Below are 22,748 nucleotides of genomic sequence, written 5' to 3' on the forward strand. Positions count from 1 at the left end.
CGCACACCCATACGGTTTGTCTACAATTGCTAGCGCTAAACTGTCATGAACACATGCATTTTCATGATGTTTCTCGCACATGCGACCACTAATCACAACTAAGCCCCATTTTCATTCTTTTTCCCAACATGGGATGGTTTGTCATCTGGCAAGGCCAACCCATTTCAACCATGAATGCTTTACTCTGACGCCAGGCTAGTTTGGCCATGCCATTATGAGCCTTGCACTCATCACACTCATTACAGTGCCAACCTGGCACTTCAATTCCATAACCTTGTGTCATCCATGCTTACCCTACAGGTTGTTACTCAATAAGAGCCTCTAATCTAGAGCTCACCCCTACATACTACCTTTTTCGCATAAACACACAGTAAGAACTCCTACCACTTTGATACACAATCTCCATGGGCACACACAGCCCGGTAACCATACACATGACTTCTAACACTACTTTTCTTATTCCCTCTTTTTCTTTTCTTTTCCCTTTGTGCTACTCATCGGTTGATGTGAATTTCTTTTACAACTACGGCTCTAACCATATTATCAAGAACAAACCGGTGAACCAATCATATACCTTTGCTTTCAATTGACTCTACAATAACTGATGTACTTTATGTCACCTATATTGGCCACTACGCACAACACTGAACTGATATAAGTATGAATGCCATGCTTATTAATGCGACACCACCACATCAGCGTAACAATAAACAAATGTCACAAAACCACCCAACGTGACCATGATTCCCTCTGGGTGCTAGAGGTAGGCATTTCCTCTACCTCATGTTCCTGGTCCTCTTGATTGTTTTATGAATTATTGCAGTTCTTCCGTTGTCTATGCCCTTTCAGCTGGTGGTATTGGTGGTGCTGTCTCCTGGGGAGGAGAGATGTGAATAGCTGCTAATATTCTTTAAAGCATGTGCTGTGTCATAGATTGCAAATGGCTATCAGTAAAACAAGTGTAGGAGCTGTGCAAGGGTACATTTTCAGTTTAAAACTTGCTAGATCAATGGAAATGAAGTTTCAAGCTGTTCACGAGTGCAAAGGCTTTTCATCATGCCGCGCACACGCAAAGTCACGTGACACTGTCTGGAAAGTCTGCGGTGAAATCAGATGTTCGCAAACATCAGTGGAAAAAGTTGCAAAAAGTGTGTAGAAGTATTCCAAATGTTGCTAGAAGGTAGAGAATGTGACAGTTTTAAGTTAAACCTTTGTACATCCGTCGAGGTAAGTTTATATTAAGAGGTTTAAGCAAATTACGGTGCACTAATTGAATGAAATTCAGTGAAAAAACTTTGTTAAAGGGACGTTATGGTTAAATTGCATTAATACAAACCTATGAAATTTTGTGAAAAAACTTTGTTAAAGGGACATTATGGTTAAGTTGCAGTAATACAAACCTATGAAATTCAGTGAAAAAACTTTGTTAAAGGGATGTTATTGTTAAGATGTACTAATACAAACCTATGAAATTCAGTGAAAAAACATTGTTAAAGGGACGTTATGTTTACAAGTAAAACGGAAACACAGCAATAAATCGACAGTTATGGTAAGCTAAGCAACCATAACTTGCGCACCACCTTGCACTGCTAACACCTGCAGCTCTCCAATGTTGCATCCATCCTGGGTTTGGTGCGTGTGGATACTTTTCTCCCTACCATCCTAGAAACTACCATAACTTAAATAAACAGGATGTCTCATTGGATTAATACCAGAATTGTGGACCCTAAAAGCAATCCTAAAGAAATTCTTATGCCTAAGAGAACGAGCCAGGTGGTCTAGGGAAAAATCACTGGACAGGGATTGTATTGTGGTTTCTGTTTTCCAACACTAGAATGTGCTCCTTTGTTCTTGGGTATAAATTAGGACAGAATGTTTCTGATTAAAGCATCAAACAGGTACCTCATTATTATTTCCACCTCCTACCTATTAAAAATCACGTTTATTTAGAAGACACAAGCTAAATGGGAAGGGTTGGGAAGGACATCCTATGCTTCATGTCCAAACCTATGCTAGCTTGCAGAGGCCATAGGATCTTACAGTCTCCTCCTTTGACACTTGTGTATACCTCTGTCCTGGCACTCAAACAACCAAAAGGTTTGGATATTCAGATGACTGCCAACAGGTTCAAGGTATTTTTATCTTTAGAGGAGATAGATTGACCGTTTGATGCACCTTTAGAATGTCCCACTCAATTCAATCAATCAAACTCTCCCGCTCACTGAAATCTGCAGGTAAATTCCTCTCAGGCAGGGGTTCAACTTCCCATCTGCAGTATAATTTCATGGAATATAGCTGGCTACAGACCCACATTAGATAATCCTTGCAAGTAATAATTCTGCTTCAAGAGGCCTGGACCTGTAGAGAAATCAATACTGGACAGTTGTATATCCTTCCAGATCCCAGCTTAAAAGAAGTGCTGTAGTAGATACACTGGTGATCTTGCCATTGTGGTGAAGTCTACACTGGCCTATTTGGTCAAAGCTATTCCGACTGCCTCAAAATGTGTTCAATTCAGAGCCCGGTTGTTTTTCTGGTCAACTTTTACAATGCACCATCCAAAGCTATCCCAAATCAACCCCTAAATGACCTAAAATAAACTGTAGACATACTAGCTGATTGAATCAAGGAAGGGCAGGACTGATATATACTGGGCGGTGACTTTAATGCAAAAATAGGGCATGGTCGGGATCCAGATCTTTTTGATATGAATGAGGACGTACCGCTTAACATTCCGTGTCCAGAGATGACAGATCCCAGAATGTGTCAGAGAGGCATGGAAATATATACACCTGCTTGTAGAACTGGGGTGTGAGATCAGTGAATGGGAGACCTGGAAAACTCACCATATAGGCAAATCCACGTTGGATTATTTCTGCATCTTGGCCTCCAAGTGGAACAATCTGAAGGACTTTAGAGTGATAGAACATCTATACAGTGACCATTTTGCTATAATGTGGAAAGCATTGTGGCCCCTTTGGAGCCCGAGCCTCTGATCTCATCACATACCAACAATGTGTCAAATGCAAAGGTCAAGAGACTTGTCAGAAGGAAGGAAGAAAAGGGGTTTTTAATCCAGGGACAGATCTTTATACCGCATTATTCTCTTTTGATTGATATATTAGTCCCCTCTAGTGCACCTAATCTGGTAATGGGACATATCATACAATTATGCCAGTAATTTCTGGTCTATTCAACAGAAATGAGAACAAAAACCAACAAAAACATCTTGGTACGGTACCTGCTGAAAGGCAAAAAAAATCAAAAGAGGATTGGGTACCGACGAACAGGCCCTACATTTATACTTGATGGTGGCTAGTTCATTATGGCTGTAAAAGGAGAAAATCTACCTCGCATTCATGGACCTCAAAATGGCATTTGACAAAGAAAATAAAAACAAATCATGGTATTGTCTGAGAGGTTATAATTGCCCACTTCACATTCTTATTTTGATTCATCACAACTCAACAGCATGTGTGCGCATGGGGGTGGTGGTCAGTGTACTTCACTGTTATAGGTTGAAACAGGAGTTAGGCAGGGCTGTGTTCTGCCCCCCCACCCCCCCATATTATTCTCACTCAATGTTAATTGATCCATGGAAAAATGTGTGGAACTTAAAGCAGATGTCCTCCATTTCGGCAAGAAATCAATTTCTATCTTGGCCTATGCGGATGACACTGTTTTGCTTGCCAGAACACCTGAATCCCTACAAAATTCTTATTAACCTCTACACCGAGTTGATGAATGATTTAGATCTTGTAATACATGTTTCCAAATCAGTGATGATTTACCAATAAAGCCACCGTAAATGGCAGGTCAGGTCTCCACCTGTTTGCTGGTTTTTAAAAAGTGACAGATTGCCAATGACTACAATCTATCACTACCTAGGTATCACCTTTACACCATCTACGTTGGGCGCTAAAACATTTATAAAACAGCTGAACAACATGGCACAGGCTATAGACGTGGTATTTTGCTTTGCAGGTACCTATAAATGTCACCCTACTGATGTACTGTTGAGGATCTACTCAATCAAAGGGAAAGCTACAGCTAAATACGGCGTGAGGATTTGGGATTTTACTAATTTAGCCCAGTAACAAGTACAGGAAAATAAGTTCCTGAAACACGTATTGGGCTTACAAGCTTCTGCTGCACATTTTGCAGTGCACCAGGAACTGGGTTTAACTTATTTGATGGACAAACGTTCACTCTAGCCTATGTCCCTGTGGCTGTGAATATGGTGCAATGATAGAGCTGCACTGACCCACCACATTCTGAGCCATGTTTTGTCCTCAGAACACAATATTCTGGCTATCCCATGTAAAAATATGGCCTCTTCTGATTAATGCCACAGCTATATTTACCAACCCTGTCGCCAATAATAACCATGCAGCTAGGACTTACAAAACAAGACTAGTAGAGCACTTGCCTCTCCCGGAGGGAACATATATAGTTAATGAAATCTTTCAATTGTATGCATGCTTTTGTCATGACCAACTTCCCTCAAGTCTACCTTGGTCACTCCAAATATTTCAGAGAACGCTATCTCATAACCAGAGCTAGGTTCAAAGCACTCCCTTTAAGGGCAATAATTAGCAAATGTTTTTCTGTCCTGCTTATGTTAAGATTAACAGGTGGACTTTGATTCCTATATTGTGGAATTATAACTTTAAGCAATGTTGAACCACCAGGTTCTTCATTATAATGAAACCCCTGGGATCCCATGCAATTTGCTTTCTTGCTTGAGACTAGCTCTAATGATTAGGAAAAAAATCTTGTTAAATACGCACATTGTCTGATTCGGCTGAGTCTACCTTCATACTAGGGTTCCTGGGGCCCACCTGTTGATTTTATTTTTTAAAGTATCAGGTAATTCTGGACCATATTGTGGCTATATGCTATTACTCACTAGAGTATATGTTTCAATGCTATGAGTTGGAGAAGTCAACTTGGCTGAACTCCTGTGAAATGATATGTCTTATTTGTACCTGTTTATATATCTTATTTTTAATGTATTGATATTATTAACCCTAATGTTTTTTATATGGTTGCAGTTATGTATTTTATAATGACAATTGTGTCTGTTTTTTAAGTGTTTTCTGCGAAATGTTGTGATTTTATGGTATTTATACCCAAATAAATCTATTTTGATTGTTGCTAAAGACTAATACCAAAAGTGCTCTAGCAATCGCATGCCTCAACCTAACAAGACTGATCCTGCAATATAACCATGCATGTCCTAATTTACTATTTAAGAATGACCAACCTGAAATAATTTATCCTGAACCACTGATAATGTTTGGAACAGGTCAAGTCACAAAAAACACCCTTTATTCCAGGCATTTAAGATCAATGATCAAGACGTGTGCATATGCGTACTAATGAGGTTGCACATTAGAAGACCCCAGGATAAGATAATGAACCTTTTTATGAGTAAGGATGGAAGACAGCCGTTATCTTCCATATCTTGAATAGAAAGTAGACCGATCCAGATTTGACTGTTTTGGGGAAACTATTTTAGCACTCAGCTTTCTGACAGATATGTTAATTATACCCCTAAGGCTGAACAACAGACATGATTAGCAACTTTCATAGTTTTATTTTACTTATGCTTTTTTAGAAAGCACTAGATCACACCACATGAAACTCCATAGCACCATGTAAAAAAAAGGTGGCAAGTTGAATGACGTCAAAGTAATGAGAGGGTGAGAAAGAATTAAAATATGAGCCATATGCTGTTTTGAGACATGCCTGAACTATAGGTGTATGGACCCTTGTCATAGGTGCACCTGTGTTGCATTTCCATGATGAGGGTCTTTGGAGAGATTGCACCAGGATTGTAAATGTTATAGGGTATGCACACACATGGACACACACACATACACTAAAAAAGATACCTGCATCATCTTCTAGTACTGTCATCAGTATATTGTTATCCATTTTAAATACCCAGGAATTCCTTTGATCATCTGCATTGTTCTTTAAAAGTACAACATATTTTTTAAACAAATACCTTTTCCACAAATTCTTGATTTCTTCTGTAAAGTGCCTGCTTTTCTTCTATCCATTTCATATCCTAAAAAATGTTACAACACATCTTTTAGATCTCAAAAGAATAATACTTAAATTGGTATTATTTGTGAAACAAGATTTTAAACAAGAACATGAATTACATTGTAAAGGAAACAGTAGTCTAGGCTGCAACATGTTGTGGGACAATTATATTCATTGGTGCAGCAGTGATTTTCTTGGTTACAAAACAAAGCATTTGCTGATTGAACCTCTGGAGGCAAGCAAACTAGGACTAGGAGGACAAGAGTTAATACAGTGAGTGTTCTGTATGTAATCTTATATCGAGTTATTTTTTCTTCAGATTTTCTAAGAATCTTGAGAAAGGGGAATTAGGCTGCCTTTGAGATTCAGGCTGGAAAAAGGCATGAAGAGTGGGTAAATTGATGCTGTGCAGGTAACTGCTAGAGGCACATAGAGTTAGTAAGGCACAAGTGTTCCATGAACGTACATGTCTGGAAATGGCACACCGGTCTCATCAACGATCATTCCAATAAGCAGGCCACAAAACAGCAAGTAATTGATAATGCTCTCTGCCCCTTACCAGGATAAGAGTGCCCTGCAAAATCACAAACATCGGACAGAATGACGGAAATTCTTCATATAAGCCATACAAAACTCATATGCTCTCCACACATTCAGTGTATGACGAACCATGCATTATGCACCAGGCTTATTCTTCGGAAGGCCCAAATATCATTGTGAAATGATTATACCATGCAAACTGACTGAGAAACTTTGATTAGCAAATAATCTGCAAAGAGAAAACTAGAAAGAATGCTGCAAAGGGACAATGTTGGCATCAATGGGCCCAAAAATGTGGAAAGAACTTCTTAGAATCTGAGAACAAATGCAGACCACCTGAAATGCAGGTATCCTTGAAAACCTAGCTGTCCATGCAAGCATTCCAAGCTTCCTCCCACCTTGTCTCCATCTCCTAGACAGACAGGCATATAAGAAATGGACCAAAGGCATAAGATAAAAAATAGTAAAACACATTCTCGGTTGGATAACATACATTATTTTTGGTAGAGCTATTGCTTGGTTGGTGGGAAACTGGAGGAGGCACACATGTTGCAACGTATCGCATGACATTTATGTTTTAATTATCTTATTTTTTCAGCTTAAAATGTTGGATTCAACATTTTTAAAAGACAGAGCAAGGAACAGTACAACCCTTACCAAGTCCCTCACAGAGGGTGACAGAATCACATATACAAGGAGTTCTTAATGTACTCAAGGGACTGGAACATGAGTAAACTGCTATACAACTGGTATACACGGAGAGCCACCATTTCTGAAACTCATGTAATTTTACAGAGATTTACTGTTTTTAACAATTAATAAGTAATAGAGATATCATAGTTACATAACCTAGACTTTACTCAGCATCATTTTACTTTGGACAGCCGAAGAAGCAGTTTTGTATCACAATCTATGTTCTTAGTAATCTGATTTGTTTATGGGCAGGTGAACACTGGATGAATACCTAGAGATAGCGATTTAATTGGTAAGTATGAGCTGTAATGAGGCCTGGGATGGAGAGATATGAGAAGAAGAGTTTGAAAGAAAATGGAAATTGGGAGATGAGTAAGATGAGATTGAGAAAAAAAGGGCTATCCTGGAGAAAGAGATAAGGAGGGTGAACCAGCTATAAGACAAGTGATGTATTAATCTAAGTGTGTCCTATCGGTAGACCTTAACAGAGTAATTGTGTGGTACAATACAAGGGAGAGAGAGAGGCAGTTTTGTGCTACAGTTTAACAGGTGAGATGATCAAATTATTATGCCTTATGTAGCAGTGTGAGAAGATACTGTGAGTGGTGGGGTTTGGGGGTAGCCCAGCCTGAAGTGCCCAAGAATTGATGTTGTTCTTTATTATATGTATGTACCGCAACGTGGCAGTAGATGTGGTGATATTACTATGAAGAGTATTTATTATGAATAGAAAACCTTTTGAATAGAAAGGGGGTTTGCGGACCTCGAGAAGTTGATTCTTGGGTATGATTTTTGTTTGGGAGTTGTTGAGGAAGTTCTCTAAAGGGCTCCAAGGAGATGAGAATTTTGTTAGTTCATGTAAACCTTTGCAAATGAATTATCTTCTTTTTCTTATTGTTTTTCAGGAGTTAATTCCACATTGAATAACCACAAGGCTCATTCCCCCTCAATGCTAGGTCACAAGTTGTAGAGGGTTATGGAGTTTACACTTTACCCCTACATAATGAACTAGAGGCTGAGGCACACTTAACCTTTCTCTTCCATTATTTAAATATCCAAGAGATTCTAACACTTCTGTTAAAATTTGCAAAATAAGAAAAATTGCAGTGCAAAGAAATCATTACTAACATTTATCGGATACTGAATGGTGCTAATACATAGGAAAAGGTATTTCCTAAATAGCATGGTTGGATGTGCCGTTTATGCATCCCATCCCCCCTCAGGTCTGCTTTATTACAGTTACACAACAGCATTGGCAACATGGCATGGAGAGAAAATACAGAAGGCCTTGATGAACTTGCCAAGGTTTGAGTGTCGCAAACCTTTAAATCTTCTTTGGGAGTCTCCCGTGAATTCGTTAAATGGGTTGAATCTCTTTTTTTATAGACTCTAAATATTCATATTATTTGAACATTTTGGTTACATAAGAGTTAAAGTAAAACTAACAAAAACTCTACAACCATCAGAAATAATATTGTTAAGGTAACAACATAATACACTGTACTAATATATTAAAACTCATATATTAAAATCAAATATCATGGCTCACCCTCTTTTTGTTTCACAATACTTTTTGTTGTTGTTCTAAAATGCTTTATAGTGAAAGTTATGTAATATGTTGTGGGAATATTTGTTTTTAATAAACCTGTTAAACCTTTTGTATGTATTTTTGTGTTTAACGTGTATCGCATGTATGCTGCTTTTGTTAGCATGTACAACTTTATTATTTAATACATTTAATTTAGCACAAATTACATGTTTGCATTTTGATGACTATAAATGTGTATAAATTGCTATTTGTAGAAGTAAATGTCACTAAGTTGTGACTGTAAATGATATTTTAATACAGTGTTTACTTGTGGAGAAACAGAGTTACTACTGCATTACTGCTGCATTACCAGACCCCCCAACTAGGGGTTTGGAGGTAAGTCGGGGGGAAAAAACCTCCACCTTACCACCAAAAAACAATTAAATTGGCGGAATTACCAGTGGTGGTAATTCCACCGAAATCCCCATGGATTCTTATTGAGTCCAATAAATGGGGCTAACAAAGCCTACCACCACTTGTAATCCAGCGGTGGTTCCGCCGGACAAAGTAGTGATAATGGTAAATCCGTTTTGTGATATTTCAGTGTAATTACTACCGAAATACCACCAAACTTGTAATGAGGCCCTTCGTCTTAAACTTAACTATGCCTTGCGCTAGCATGAAGGCATAATGTGTGCGTATGCATATATCTATATATCCAAATATAATATACTTATATACTCTGATCTATATACATATATGTTTAGATATAGATGTGTGTTTCAATACACACATATACAGGTCTAATTCACTAAGCCATAAAAGGTGTACGTTGGACTAATGCTGAAAGTAAACAGTTACTTACACCTGCGTAACTTAACTCGTTTTGCAAACAGGAGTTACAACTTTACAATGGAAGGTGTAAGTGAAAACAGAAACAGAAACAAAAAACACCACTGCAGAAGTTACACTCACTGCGGAAAACACGCCATCATAAGTATGAGAACAACACACAAATGAGTAAAAAATAAACAAACAATGCAAAAAAAAATGAAATAACACTAAAATCGCACACAAAACACCAGAAAGCCAAATACAGACCCAATGACCCCCAAAAACAAATACACATGTGCAGAATGGCAGCATAATGTCATTTCACCATTGACAGCATGCACTAAACATGCAAGTCACACTATGGGAGGAATCATGCCAATACAGACAGGACCCCACTAGACCATGTTCACCTGAAACTCACGCCTTTAGCATCCCTCCACTGGTGTACTGGAAAAAACACACCCAAGAGTCGCACATTAAGTCAAATTGCCTACACCTGCTGATACTCTCTGAGCCACCACTTACGCGGCTAATAAGACTGACCCAAGCATAATGACCACTCCAAAAAATGCCCCCCCCCTGTAAATTTACGCTAGCGTTTCTTCATCAGGAACAGGAGGGTGATGAATCAGCTGCAGCGGCTGCCCCACCACAGAGGAAGCAATTGACTACGAGAGTATTTCGTCCCTGGATCTCTGTCATTGTTATGTCAGACCATGAGGCCTTCCGACAGTATCTCTTCCCTCCCTGTCAAGCACACTACATCAGGTAGTGGCATGCATCACAGCACACAGCCACCAATGCATCACCAAACCACAATCTCTGAATGAAAGGCGACAGGAAGCATTCCATTACATACTGTGAAAAGATACCCAAGGGGTTCTAGGTACTATTGACTGCACCCATGTTGCTCTCTACCCTCACAGGCCAATGCATATTTCTACCACAACCACCACTGCTAACAGTCTGTCAACATGCAGCTGATAAGTGATACTGAGGGCTCTTAACTGGTGTCTATGCCAACTTCCTCTGCTCTAAATATGACACCAACCACTTCTGGTGCTCATGTGTGTGGCCGGTTACAAGCAGGAGACTACAGGGACATGTGATTGATTGTAAGTGACTTACACTTTACAAGATTCACACACTGTACATATGCGTTGTGAGAAACTCATTGTGGCAACAAGTAAGACAGGCACAAGTGATCACTGTCAAGTGTGTTTATTGAACAATGAATGCTTTACGCAGGTTGGAAAAACACCTAATCTAAACCTATATTTAAAATGGGAGCAAGCGTCGACCATCAAATGAAAAATAAGGCAGTCCTAGTGGCATTGTGTCAAAATAAGAAGGGCCTATACTAATAAACCTATTGGCAAACCTCATAAATAATACAAAAAAGGGCTGTGGGATAGTTCTCAAGAAAAGAAGGAAGTGTTCTCAAATATTATGTCAGGGTGCGATGGTCTGGACCTCCATTCCCCACGTTTTGTATACAGGGTACGATGGGAGTCTGGAGCACAGTACAGTCTCGGGCTTCTCCAGCACGAGACAACAGTTCCAATGGCAGTTCTCAGGACCGTTGATGGCTAAGTCTCATCTCACTTGAAAGTCTCTTGCCTTCAAGGGCCTAGTGTGTTCAGCTAAACAAAAACAAAAGTTCCTTTAACAAATGAAAGTTTGTTTCCAATATTACACAGTTCACATGGGATAATGGGTTCACACATGGGTCCCCCTTTTCTGGGCACTGACGCTTCTCAATTGTATTCCTCAATTTATATGTCAATTCTTTTCTTGCTTGAAATCTGGATGATAGCTTCACCACTGGATCTCCCTCTGTTGGGCTTGGACCCCTCTTGACTAGCGATGCTCGGGTGATGGCTTCACCCCTAGATCACCCTCTGCCGGGCTTGGACCCCTCTTCTGCTAGTACTTGGATGATAATTTCATCTCTGGATCCCCCTCTGCCGGGCTCGGACAGTTGTTCTCTGGCATCCCCCTTCGGGTTCACTTGTGACGTCTCTCTCAATCTTGCTTTAGCTTTTTTCAATCTTGGGGTGACAACTTTCATTCTTGGATCCCCCTCTGCCGGGCTCTGACCCCTCTCGATTTGTAGCCTCCTTTCACCAGGCTTACTGTGGCTCTCGATCAATTTAATTTATATACTGTGGCTCTCGATCAGGGTGATAGTGGCTCACCCCTGGGTTCCCCCTCTTCTGGACAGTGACCTCTCTTTACCTTCAATGTTCTCTTTCTACACAGTTCATTGTTTGCAGAATTCACTTCCCTTGCTTTTCAACAGTTTGCAGATCAAAGTCTTTCGATTGTACAGGATTTTGCATGATCATCAGTATGACCACTTTGACCTATTCCTGCTGGTATCTGTAGTTTCTCTCATATGGGGCTCAACCAAAGCCTCTTCAGTTAGCACCCACATGGTACCGATTTCCCTCTGTAGTTGGTCTCCCCTTAACAGTTCATTACCAGTTCTTTTAAAGCTCCTTGAACTTGCTTCAAACTTGCCACTTTGCGATTCTATCACTCCACAAAGCTCCGTTCTTATTGATTCTCCCCTCGACTCACCGGCTGTGATGAACCGCGTGACTTTTCTTCTTCATTGCAGTCAAGGCCGATACCACAGTCGTGGGAGCTTCCCTCGCTCCTGCTTATCAGCATTGGCTTGCCCCTTGTACCATTGACATCTGCTGCAGGAAACGTATGCTATTATACGCTGTCTTAGGCTCTCTTCCTCGAAGGTTCTGTGGGTCTGGGATGAAAAGGGCAAGGTCACTTCTCCCCTCACCACCGTCTCGATTCCTGCCGTCTTTCTCCTTCATTTGGACTGCCGTGCCTTATTAGACGTCTCATTGTTCTGCTTGCCCAGCTTTGCTTTGCTCATCCTGTGCTCTCCTGCTCCACCTTTTATCACTGTGGGGAAAAGGAAGAGCCATCAGGTGTGTGTGATTTGAGTCAATTGCCTGACTTTGCATGTGGCGGGACATGTCAGGTAAACAGTCTTAATGCAAGTCTGTCATAAACCAATCTTCATGTCGGAAAGGGGAGGGGTTGGAGTGTCAGAATTTCCTACAGGATAAGATAGGGCAACTGCGCTATTACAAGAAGGGGGTCGGTCGGTATATTGAGAAGGATGAAATGGGTAAGGTTTCTGAAATGAATGAGAATGACTGGGATAGTGAACAGAACATAGGGGGAGGAGGGAGTTGTAACTGTGGCACACTTTCAACTGGGAGTTCAGAAAGTGACAATCAGAGGGACGGGATTGGTAGGGTTTGAAGGATAAACGGGCATAGCTAGGATCATGATATAAACAAGCAGAATTTTGGGATCTGTAGAATTGTACCTGAGCAGGTTGGAAGTGTGGAAAATAATAATCAGAGTTACGGGTAGAAGAATGATTGGGAGTATTCGGAGAGAGAACAGAAAAACATGGTTTCTGAAGGCAGCAGGTGTGTAATGGATTAATCTGAGGCAGAGGGGATGATGGATTCTTGAAAAGGAAGTTTGTCGGATGGAAGGGAGATCGAATCATACAGCCCATAAAACCTTCGGGGACCTCCTCTTCCTCATCCCTTTCTCTGATGTAATACTGCATCTCACCTGGGGCAATCTCCCGAGCATAACCTGGGTTCCCCCATCCAAGGGATTTCATTTTGCTCTTTCGCCCCCAGGGCTGGGGTCTGAGCATGTCAAGCTTCCTTTGGCCACCTGAATAAGGGCTCCTCGAGCCTCCTTGCTTGGGAGAATACCCTCAGGTTTCTCACAGTGTGCATACTCCTTCATGGGAATATGTGTGCATAGGCCCAGGACTACATGAACACACATTGATCATCACAGGGTGCACCCACATAGAAAAATGGCAGAGTGACCTGTAGTGTGTTGCCGTGTGGAAACTGTCCTTGCTGGTGCAACTGCTGCAGTCTCTTTTTGCTCTTCATTGCTGGAGGAGGGCTTTCACATTAAATACTTGAATCCGAAGTGAAGCGACGCAGAGTGACCTGGAGTGTATTGCTGTGTTTCCGTGGATTCCGTGGCTGAGGGGCCTGCAGTGATAATGGTTGGTGGTCTAAAACATTACCTCCAATACAGAGAGTATGCAGAGGTTTCTGCAGTCTCGACAGTCCCTGAAAGATGAATGGGGGTGAGCGGGATTCTCAATAAGTTTAGAAATCCCAACAGAGCGGAGAGGTGAGGGTGAGGCTCAGGGTGGCCCGTGGTGGAACGAGGTGGATGACTCAGAATGACATGCAGTAACCGTTCAACTTAACTGGCAGTGAATTGCGCCTGAGCTTGAAGGAATTTTCATCAGTGTCTTTGCCCTGTGTGACTTCCCAATGCTCCTACCGCTGTAACGCACTGATATTACTATAGCGCTGCATTGATCACTCAAGACTCCCCATTGTTTCCTCTACTTTTCCCAGAAATGAATGAAGATGCATTTGGTCTTAATTTTACTATTCTGCTCTCCTCTGAGGCCTGAAGTTGATTGCCTCGGCTCGCTTCCCTTTGACTTCTTCTGCGGCGAATCACAATCCCCCAAGCTGAATCTTAAATAAACTTCACTTGCTGCTTGAAATCGATCACTTCTTAAACAAGAAACAAGGATCTCGACCTAGCATTATTGGATGCTTGACTCTCAAGCCCTGACATTGGAGGTGCGACGCTGGTTTCCTTTGCCTGCACACATGGTTTTCCAGAGTGGTGCAGCGCGTAAGCCCAGCATTGCAAACTCTAATTAAAGTGCTAATTAAATTGTTGCTCTACTAGAAAAGTAGTGGTGAATCCACTTCTCCCACAAACGTATGCTTTGAGATATTGTCCCTCATCACGCCCAGGACCCAAAGTGGGGCAACCTGAATTGAGGGCTACTCTTAAAAAACTGAAAAGCAAATCTGCATCTATAGAACCAGATGCCTCTGGGAAAGGAAAGATCATGGCCTACAATGCTCCTCCAGTATTGCAGCCATCTGTGGCTATTAAACAATTGACGGAGCACCCGAAAGTGCTGGCCAACTCTCCCCCGATCCCTGTGGACTTTGACAACAATCATTCTCTTTTGAACTTATGCATGAATTTGAAAAGATCCAACGATAAGGAAATCAGTCTTCTTTCTGTTTGTTTACATGAACTTCGAACTGATCCCATCTCTTGCACCAATGTATCTGTTATGCCAGTATTGTAACGGCTACAATCCAACCTGTCAGCTAGATCTAGCTCCATTTACTGAAGTCCGTCATTGGATTCCTTGTACTCGGTTGAAGAAGCCCCTTCCTTTGATCCCAGCCTTAACTCACTTGCCGTGACAATCAATGCTGTTTTTGCACTTAGTTCCTCGACTGCTCAGAAACAGACAATACTGAATAAACTCTTTACCCAAGTAGTCCAGATGATCACTAAATCAAGTGCCAAATCCACGAGTTGCCAAGATGAGTTGGAAACCAGTGTGGAGACACTTCTATCACTGGCAATAGAGGATAATATAAGGGTCAAAGTTTTATTAGACCAGCTGAAGCCCCCAGCCTGCGATCTATCTAGCCAGACCATGCATCAGGCCCCTTCCGAGCAATTGTAAAATGCCCAGCACTTGATCAAATCTGTATTACACTCAAATAATGTCCCAGGCATGGGCTGCAAGTCTGGACGTAAATGAAAGAAATCAAAACTCCTTTTGAAGAGACTGTCTCACATCTCACTTCCATCATCGACCCCACCAAGTCACTACTCCCAGTTGCTAGAGGCTGGGGGGGTCACAGGCTATAACATGTGTTTACATAGTCGTCACGGCCGGGGCGGGAGTGCCCCACTTAGACACATGACAGGCCCCTTGGATAAGTGGCTCCACATTCCGTGACAGGTTATTTCCCCTGCTACACTATCGCTGGCATCCAAACCATTGTTTACAGACGTACAGGTTAATTTCAGCAAGGACAACAAACTGTTGGTGGCCACTCAGTGCATGCCTGACTCTTCTGTTGCCACCCACCCTGTAACTGGCCAGTTGGGCTCGTGCTTGAGACGTTCATACCGTTCCTGAACCTCATATACCGGTAAATACTGCTAAGGAAGTGATTAGACCGAACAGGGTCACTTGGTCCACCCGTGAGGAAGCCTTGCATCTGCCTGCTACCTCCTATCAGATCCCTGTACCTGAAACATCTTGGTTCACTGGCTTAAAGCATATCAAATTTGTTGAACTTAATCCTACGGATGCAAGCCTTTTTTTGAACCGATCCTGGCTCCTTGAGTTGCTACACAAGATCCCTGATTTGTGCCTCATCTTGACAAAGGCTATACTGCCTTGTATTTTTAGTCCTTCTAACTAGGCCCTGGCTTCTTTTATTTCGCCCATGGTGGTTGAGAGCATGTGTAAAAATACAAGGTGTTGGTATTCCAACCACCACAGCCTATTGACAGATCCCTCCTCCCTCTGTCACAGCCTCATGATAATTTCGCGGCAGCACCAAGTCACCTTTTACACATGTCGAATATGCCCTCTTGTCGAGTATCTGAGCAAGAAAAAACAGTAATTGTTCCACAGTCGGATGCGCATATATTTTTTAATTATATAAATGGTCCATATTCAAATAATCCATAAGTTGAATGTGTCCAAATGGCAGAGTCATGTGCCGACACGTGTTTCGACCTCCAAAGGTCTTTCTCGAGGCAAAGCTCTGCTCAAAATATTGCCCAACATAACGTTACCATGTATAAAACCACCAGTTTGAATAGGGTCAGACAATACAGGATAAAACATCAAACCATACATTGAGGTATACATTACCCAACCAGAATGTCATGTATCAGAATACAGCAACATGTCATCAACAGCACATAGAGGGAAATAAAAAATAATAAATAAAAATTGGAATCTTCCAATTTCCATACAAAGATTTTTTGGTAAGTCGTCTAACACAATATCTAAGTAGCAACTGCATATAACATTTGTATTTCCGAGTTAACAATATTGGGTTGATGATTGCCACCATCTAGTACCCAGTGTCACCACGTGAGGGCACCATATCACAGCATCCCTAGAGCCAAACACTTATATAAACACCTAACTTCAAGTGAATCGGAATCTATCCTCTCAAATTATTGTGCTTGTGACATATATTGAATTACTGTAGTCGTGCTGTGCCTTAAAATTATAGCTGAGCAATTACCCGTTGTCTGACCCTATTCAAACTGGTGGTTTTATACATGGTAACTTTATGTTGGGCAATATTTTGAGCAGAGCTTTGCCTCGAGAAAGACCTTTGGAGTTTGAAACACATGTCGGCACATGACTCTGCCATTTGGACACATTCAATTTATGGATTATTTGAATATGGACCATTTATATAATTAAAAAATATATGCGCATCCGACTGTTTTTCCTGTTTTGTTAAGTGGGAAGGAGGTGCCCACCTGTTCCCCTGGATGCTGCAGTTAGATTTTGGAATTCTCAATATTTTTGTTAGCTCAAGCGCTCCAGAATACCTGGTATACCTCAGTTGTACTGTTTCTATTTGAGTATCTGAGCAATCCTTTTTTTTAAATTCTTTTTTACTTACCTACAATGCATCCCACCAAAGGTTCAAACTTTTGGTGTTCGAACCTTTGGTGGTATGCATTTATCAGACTTTTTGTGCGGTCTGACCTTTTTTTCGGTCCGTTCGTACAATTCCCAGATGATGAGCAAATCGTCTTCAACTGATGGCCCGGAGATTGGTTCTTTTAAGGCTCTACCTTGGAACACAGAGGCCATCATTCCTTTCTTACCAAATCTAGGGGACGCGACTATTTAATGAATGCACATCTGTTTTTACTGCAAGAAAATTGGCTAACTTTGCCTTTTCACTCGGCTCCTTTCTGCTATTGACGTGTCCACACCTCCATTAAAGTGGCGCCCAAAGGGGGGGTCTTTGTATTGGAGCTAAATTCTATCTATCTCTGGGCCCATACCCTGACACAAGAGCGCATAGTAACTTCCTCTGTGCTTTGATACCCAAATTCACAGAGGGTGCCGGAGGTACTCTGGTAGTCACATGCTATGACCCCCGGGTGGTGCTAGCACAGAGGAACTTATGAGGATTATCTCAGACGCCTTCCGATTATAGTGCTCTCAGTCAAGTGGCGGTGGGATCATTCTCACTGGATATTTCAATGTAGACTGTATATCTCATGTACTGGCCCAAAGGAGGGGAGGGGAGAGGATAATGTGCTGGTTACTGAAAGAGGCAGAGAGTGGTTGGATATATTGGCCGAATTTGATTTACATCCGTTAAAACCAAGGGATCCGAAAGCTTATGCAACCTGGTCTAATGGTTTATCTTGCAGCCGCATCAACTTTATTTTTGTAAACCAGATTATTTTAGATGTACTCCCTGAGCTAATGATCCACCCGGTGGCGATGAGCGATCATGCATTGCTGACTATGAACTGCCAGTCCAAACTAGTGAAAGTCTGCGATAAACTGTGCAGTAATCCCATTGTGAATATCCAGGGATACTATTTACTGTGGTCCAATCTAAATATAAATACTTTAAATTCCACACTTATACAAATTGGGTTGAGCTCTGGTGAATTAACAAAGGAAAGCAATTGGGATCTGAAGATTATGGTAGGCGCCCATTGGCCCTGCGAACTAAGGTATCTTGCTAGAAGGAAGCACTCAGTCAAGCCTGGGGTCCCTTTTGACTTGGCTATCACCAAGAAGAAAAATGGACTCTTAGGCTTGGTCCGCAGAACTAGGAGGAGCACTATTCACTCAGAGGTAGAAAAAAGCAAACATGTTGCCAGTGCCCGAAAACATTATAGTCACTGGTTACGTGACCATGAATTCAAAGATACTACTTCAAGTTGGAAATATATAAATACACTTCTTAGCACACATGATTCAAGGAAGTTTTGGCACTTGGCGCGTGTATACAGAGCAGGCTCAGCAGCTATTGAATTATGTGGCCTCTGAGGGCACGTGGGGAGCCTATATTGGGGCACTGCATTGGAACAAACAGGAATCGGGCCAGTGGCAACCAGGATGGTAATGGCTGTTACTGTTGTGTGGTTCTCAGTGATGGAGGCTGACTTAGTTGCCACTATAAATAAGTCCAAATCTTCTAGGGTCAATGGCCCTGATGGACATTGTAACGCAATCATCTAATGCGTGAATTATTCCTACATGTCTGTGAGGTGGGCGTTCTCCCACCTTCTTGGCTAAGCTAAATACTAATACCTGTACATAAGCAGGGCTCTCGCTTACTGCCAGGAAATGACAGATTACTGGCCATGCTGGGCTGCATTGCTTGAATTTAATACTGGCTATGCTTACAGGTTGGTCTGAAGTTAATAATCTTCTAAACTCCCAGCAAACTGGCTTCAGAAAGGGCTACAGCGCATCTCATTCCATTTGGGCACTCCTTACATTGACCTCAAACACCTACCTTAACCCTGACACCTCATTATATATGTGGTATGTCGACTCTAGTGTGCAGTATTTGATAGTGTAGTTAGTTCAAAACTCTGGGAATAATTGGAAAAGTGGGGCATTGACCCGTCTCTACCCTTCTTGCTGCACAGTGACACCAGTGTTAGGGTAAGGTTGTCACAAGATGGTACGTTGTTCAGGTCCTTTGCCACACACGTTGGACTCAAGCAGAGGTGCTTCCTTGCCCCCCTTCTTTTCAACTTATCTGTAGCGGATCTTGCCTGCTCTGGTTCCTAGGTACTGTCTTGAGATTGGTCTCCCCTGCTCGTTGGACTCTGAAGGGGCCCTCTTTCTGTATAATTTAGGAATTAAATCTAGGGATTATGACCTTCTAAAGTCTCTTGCCGACCTGGCAAAAAAACGAGAAAGTATGCCATTTATACTCTGCAAGGCATGTTCAAGGCCACCCCCTGTTCTTACCTAACTAAACTGCGCACTCCTGCTTTAATACGCTTTATTTTATATTTATGTCTGGATTTAGTACCTGTTTTGGAGAATACTGCGGCTTGTAAGGGTGTTCTGTGGGAGGAGTGTTATACTGATTATGCAAATCGCAAGTAGAAACTTCCCGCCATGTCCTAACACAATGTAATTCATCGCATTCATTTATAAGCGAGGCTATGCCAAATTCCTGACACACAAGTCTGATCAAGTTTGGAGTATGGTTTATGGTGCAGAATCGTTAGTAGTAACTTCGTGGCTTTTCACATATGGCTGCGTGTAAAAGTTATGTTAGATGCTCCTCCATCTTAAACAAATCTTTCGAGTATCCCTTTGTCCTTTACTAATATTCATTTGTACATGGACGATGACAAAATCAATTGTATAATGGATTTATGTATGTTTATTAAGATGAGACTTTTATTGTATTTGTTATTGTATTTAAGATTGTATAATTGTATTATAGATGTATTGTGCTATGCGACATGGTTTTATGTTCATTGTAAAAGGTTGATTGTCTTCAACCAAAGGCACATAAATAAAAAATTTAAAAAATTGAACAATGAGACCGCTCATTGGTAAACCCTGTTTGCCACCCGCTGTCCCCTGGCATCAGCTGTGTCCTTTCCCACACAGGTGTTGCTGAGTACCCTCTCTGCCCTAATCTCACAAACTTTTCAGATACCTCAAAATAAAGCATTATAACAGGTACAACACAGCACACAGGGTCACCAGGGGCATCAACAATTGGCCCATTGACATTCTGAAGTCCTGCTTTGGGTGTCTCGATGACTCATGTGGGGTACACCTGTACAGACAAGATTTTGTGTGTGACAATATCTTTGTCTGTTATGTGCTACATATTATTGCAATGCACAGGGGCCTACGCATGGAACTAGCACCTGACCTCACGCCCCAGCCATGTGTCAGTCCAGTACCACAGCGGGGACCATGGGACAATGTAGCACAAGTGAGGGATCAGAGTTCTTTATCTGAGCATCCATGGTTTCGAAAACATGTGATGGTGACAGGCGAGAAGTGACCAAGGAGAGACACCTATTCACAGACATCTGTGGACATGAAAACGAGAAATGAGGCAACAATGCTCGCCGGCGAAACCAGCTAAGGAAGCTGAAGACGCCGAGAAAAGGCGCCTGAGAAGCTTGCGCCTGACGTCGCAATCAAGTGGCCATTTACCACCTAGGCAAATCGCCAGATCACGCCTGCCAGGACTATCCAATACTGGTTTGAAGTCTCCTCATGCAAAAACGAATGCAACTACTGGAGACCAGCACAACCCCAATAACCAGCAAACAACGGACACAGATGTATTATTGGGCGAGGACTCTCCACGAAAGCGGTTGCCGCTTTTAGAAACAGCCCCCAAGGACAAACCACAAAAGAACAACTTTCGGGTGCAAAGCGAAATGCTCTGTGAACAGGAGATAAAGGAACCGCTGGCTGATTTGGACCCATGACAACGCCTACCTGTCAGTAGCAACCCAGTGCAGCCAGGTTTTTGCTCAAACGGGTTGTGCGAGTGTCTGTGAAGCCAGCAGCCTTATAAAACAACGAACCGCAGAAGCCCAAGGAAACTTACCTGCAGGGAACAGTGCAGCCCCGCTAGAGAGGGAGTCCCCCTGCACCGTCGCGGAGTTATCAGCTTGAGGAGTCATCAGGCCAGCGAGGCGCTTCCGGTGAACTGGAGCTGGACCGGTGTCCTCGATTCTCGGCTCTGGGCCAGCCGGTCCTGCGAGAAACGGAGGGACTGGTTGACCGACGGGCCCCACGGTCCCACGTCCACGCGGTTGAGAATGAAGAAGAGGCAGAGCCCCAAGTGAGCAAGGCCGAGCAACACACGTCTCCCCGACCCCCGGCCCAGAGACTTCGCCAGCTGCACGAGCGCTGCCAGTGGAGCTCGGGGTGATGCAGCCGAGCAGTGAACCAGAGAGAGTATCCCGACGCAACAAAGGATCACAGGAAAAGACAGTTGAAGAAAGGAAAAATAAAGTTGACACACACCAAATAAAAAAGAACCTGGGACACACCGGACAAAAAACCCACAGAACTCTGCCTACAAACACCTCGCTAGAGAAAAGAAAAACACAACAAATCCGAAAACAACGTAAAACCAAACAAGTCAAGCAAGACTCAAAAAAAGAAACTCTTTTAAAAACAACATTTTGCAACTCACTCAAAGACTTTTTTTCAAGACAAGGCAAAAGAAAACACAAAGTCCTTACCGAATTAACAGACGATGAGATCTTAGAGGCGCTAATGGACCCTGTGCCAGCACCAAAAGCCTGCAAAACAGTATCCAAAAGCGCTGATCCCACAAAAAAAAGCAACTATCATCAAAGAGTTTGGTCTTCCTCTCGAACAAAACCCCAACAAGACCCTCTCAGCATGACCTGCGCTAACTAACAAAATCCAGCTGGATCCAATACAAGCGCAGGAAATGAACCTAGAAGCCCAAACGCTGCTCACGACCGGTGCTCCCCCTCAAGGAGAATCCACGCCGTTCACAGAGGAGGCATCTCCCGCTCCAGTAGAGGCAAAGGAGACGGAAAAAGAACCAAGTGCTTATTTACAGGCCTCGCTCCCTCTGGCTCCCACCTTCAATGAAGAACTCCACAAAGACAATGATCAATCTCATCTTCCACCTGCCTTCGAAATAGAAGAAGACTGGCAGATCCCGACAACTTTAAAGCCTGCAAGTAAAAGATATTCAACGCGCCAAGAGAAACCCATCTCTCCCATAAACTTTTTGAAAGACTAAAACACAAGCCAATCCAAACCACGCCGGCAAGAAACCACCGCAAAAGCCACCCGACTTCAAATGAAACCCCTTCAAGAAAACATGACATGATGACCATAATGTCGGCCATTACAATAGCTTTAGCGCCTTTCGGAAAACTCTATGAGGCACTGAACGACACACAACCTTGTCTGCACTAATGCACACTAAATTAATGTACCTAGAAGGTTTCATCACGGCTGAAGAACGAGAGGAGAAAACAAAAGGACATATCACTCGAGTTGAAAAGGGAGAAAAAAACACAGTCATTTACAGAAACTCAAACAGAGCCGTTGCCAAGTCCTGCGCTTTACAGATTCACAAGCAAACTACAAGACGTACAAACAACAAAGAAAAACCCAGAAATTCAAGAAAGA

At 42.3% G+C, this 22,748-nt stretch overlaps 1 protein-coding gene across 15 annotated transcripts in view; it reads right to left on the bottom strand.

Annotated features, from left to right (window-relative positions):
- The window catches only part of JAKMIP3 (Janus kinase and microtubule interacting protein 3), a 2,072,678-nt gene that overhangs the window by 534,729 nt on the left and 1,515,201 nt on the right, over nt 1-22,748 (bottom strand). For all 15 annotated transcript variants that reach the window (XM_069611426.1, XM_069611425.1, XM_069611424.1 and 12 more), the window contains one exon: nt 6,014-6,076. In XM_069611426.1, the coding sequence (XP_069467527.1) occupies nt 6,014-6,076 (63 nt within the window). The remainder of the gene's footprint in view (nt 1-6,013; nt 6,077-22,748) is intronic.

Source organism: Ambystoma mexicanum, chromosome 8 (genome assembly GCF_040938575.1).
Source record: "Ambystoma mexicanum isolate Mex_15411 chromosome 8, UKY_AmexF1_1, whole genome shotgun sequence".
NCBI classification, from domain to species: Eukaryota; Metazoa; Chordata; class Amphibia; order Caudata; family Ambystomatidae; genus Ambystoma; species Ambystoma mexicanum.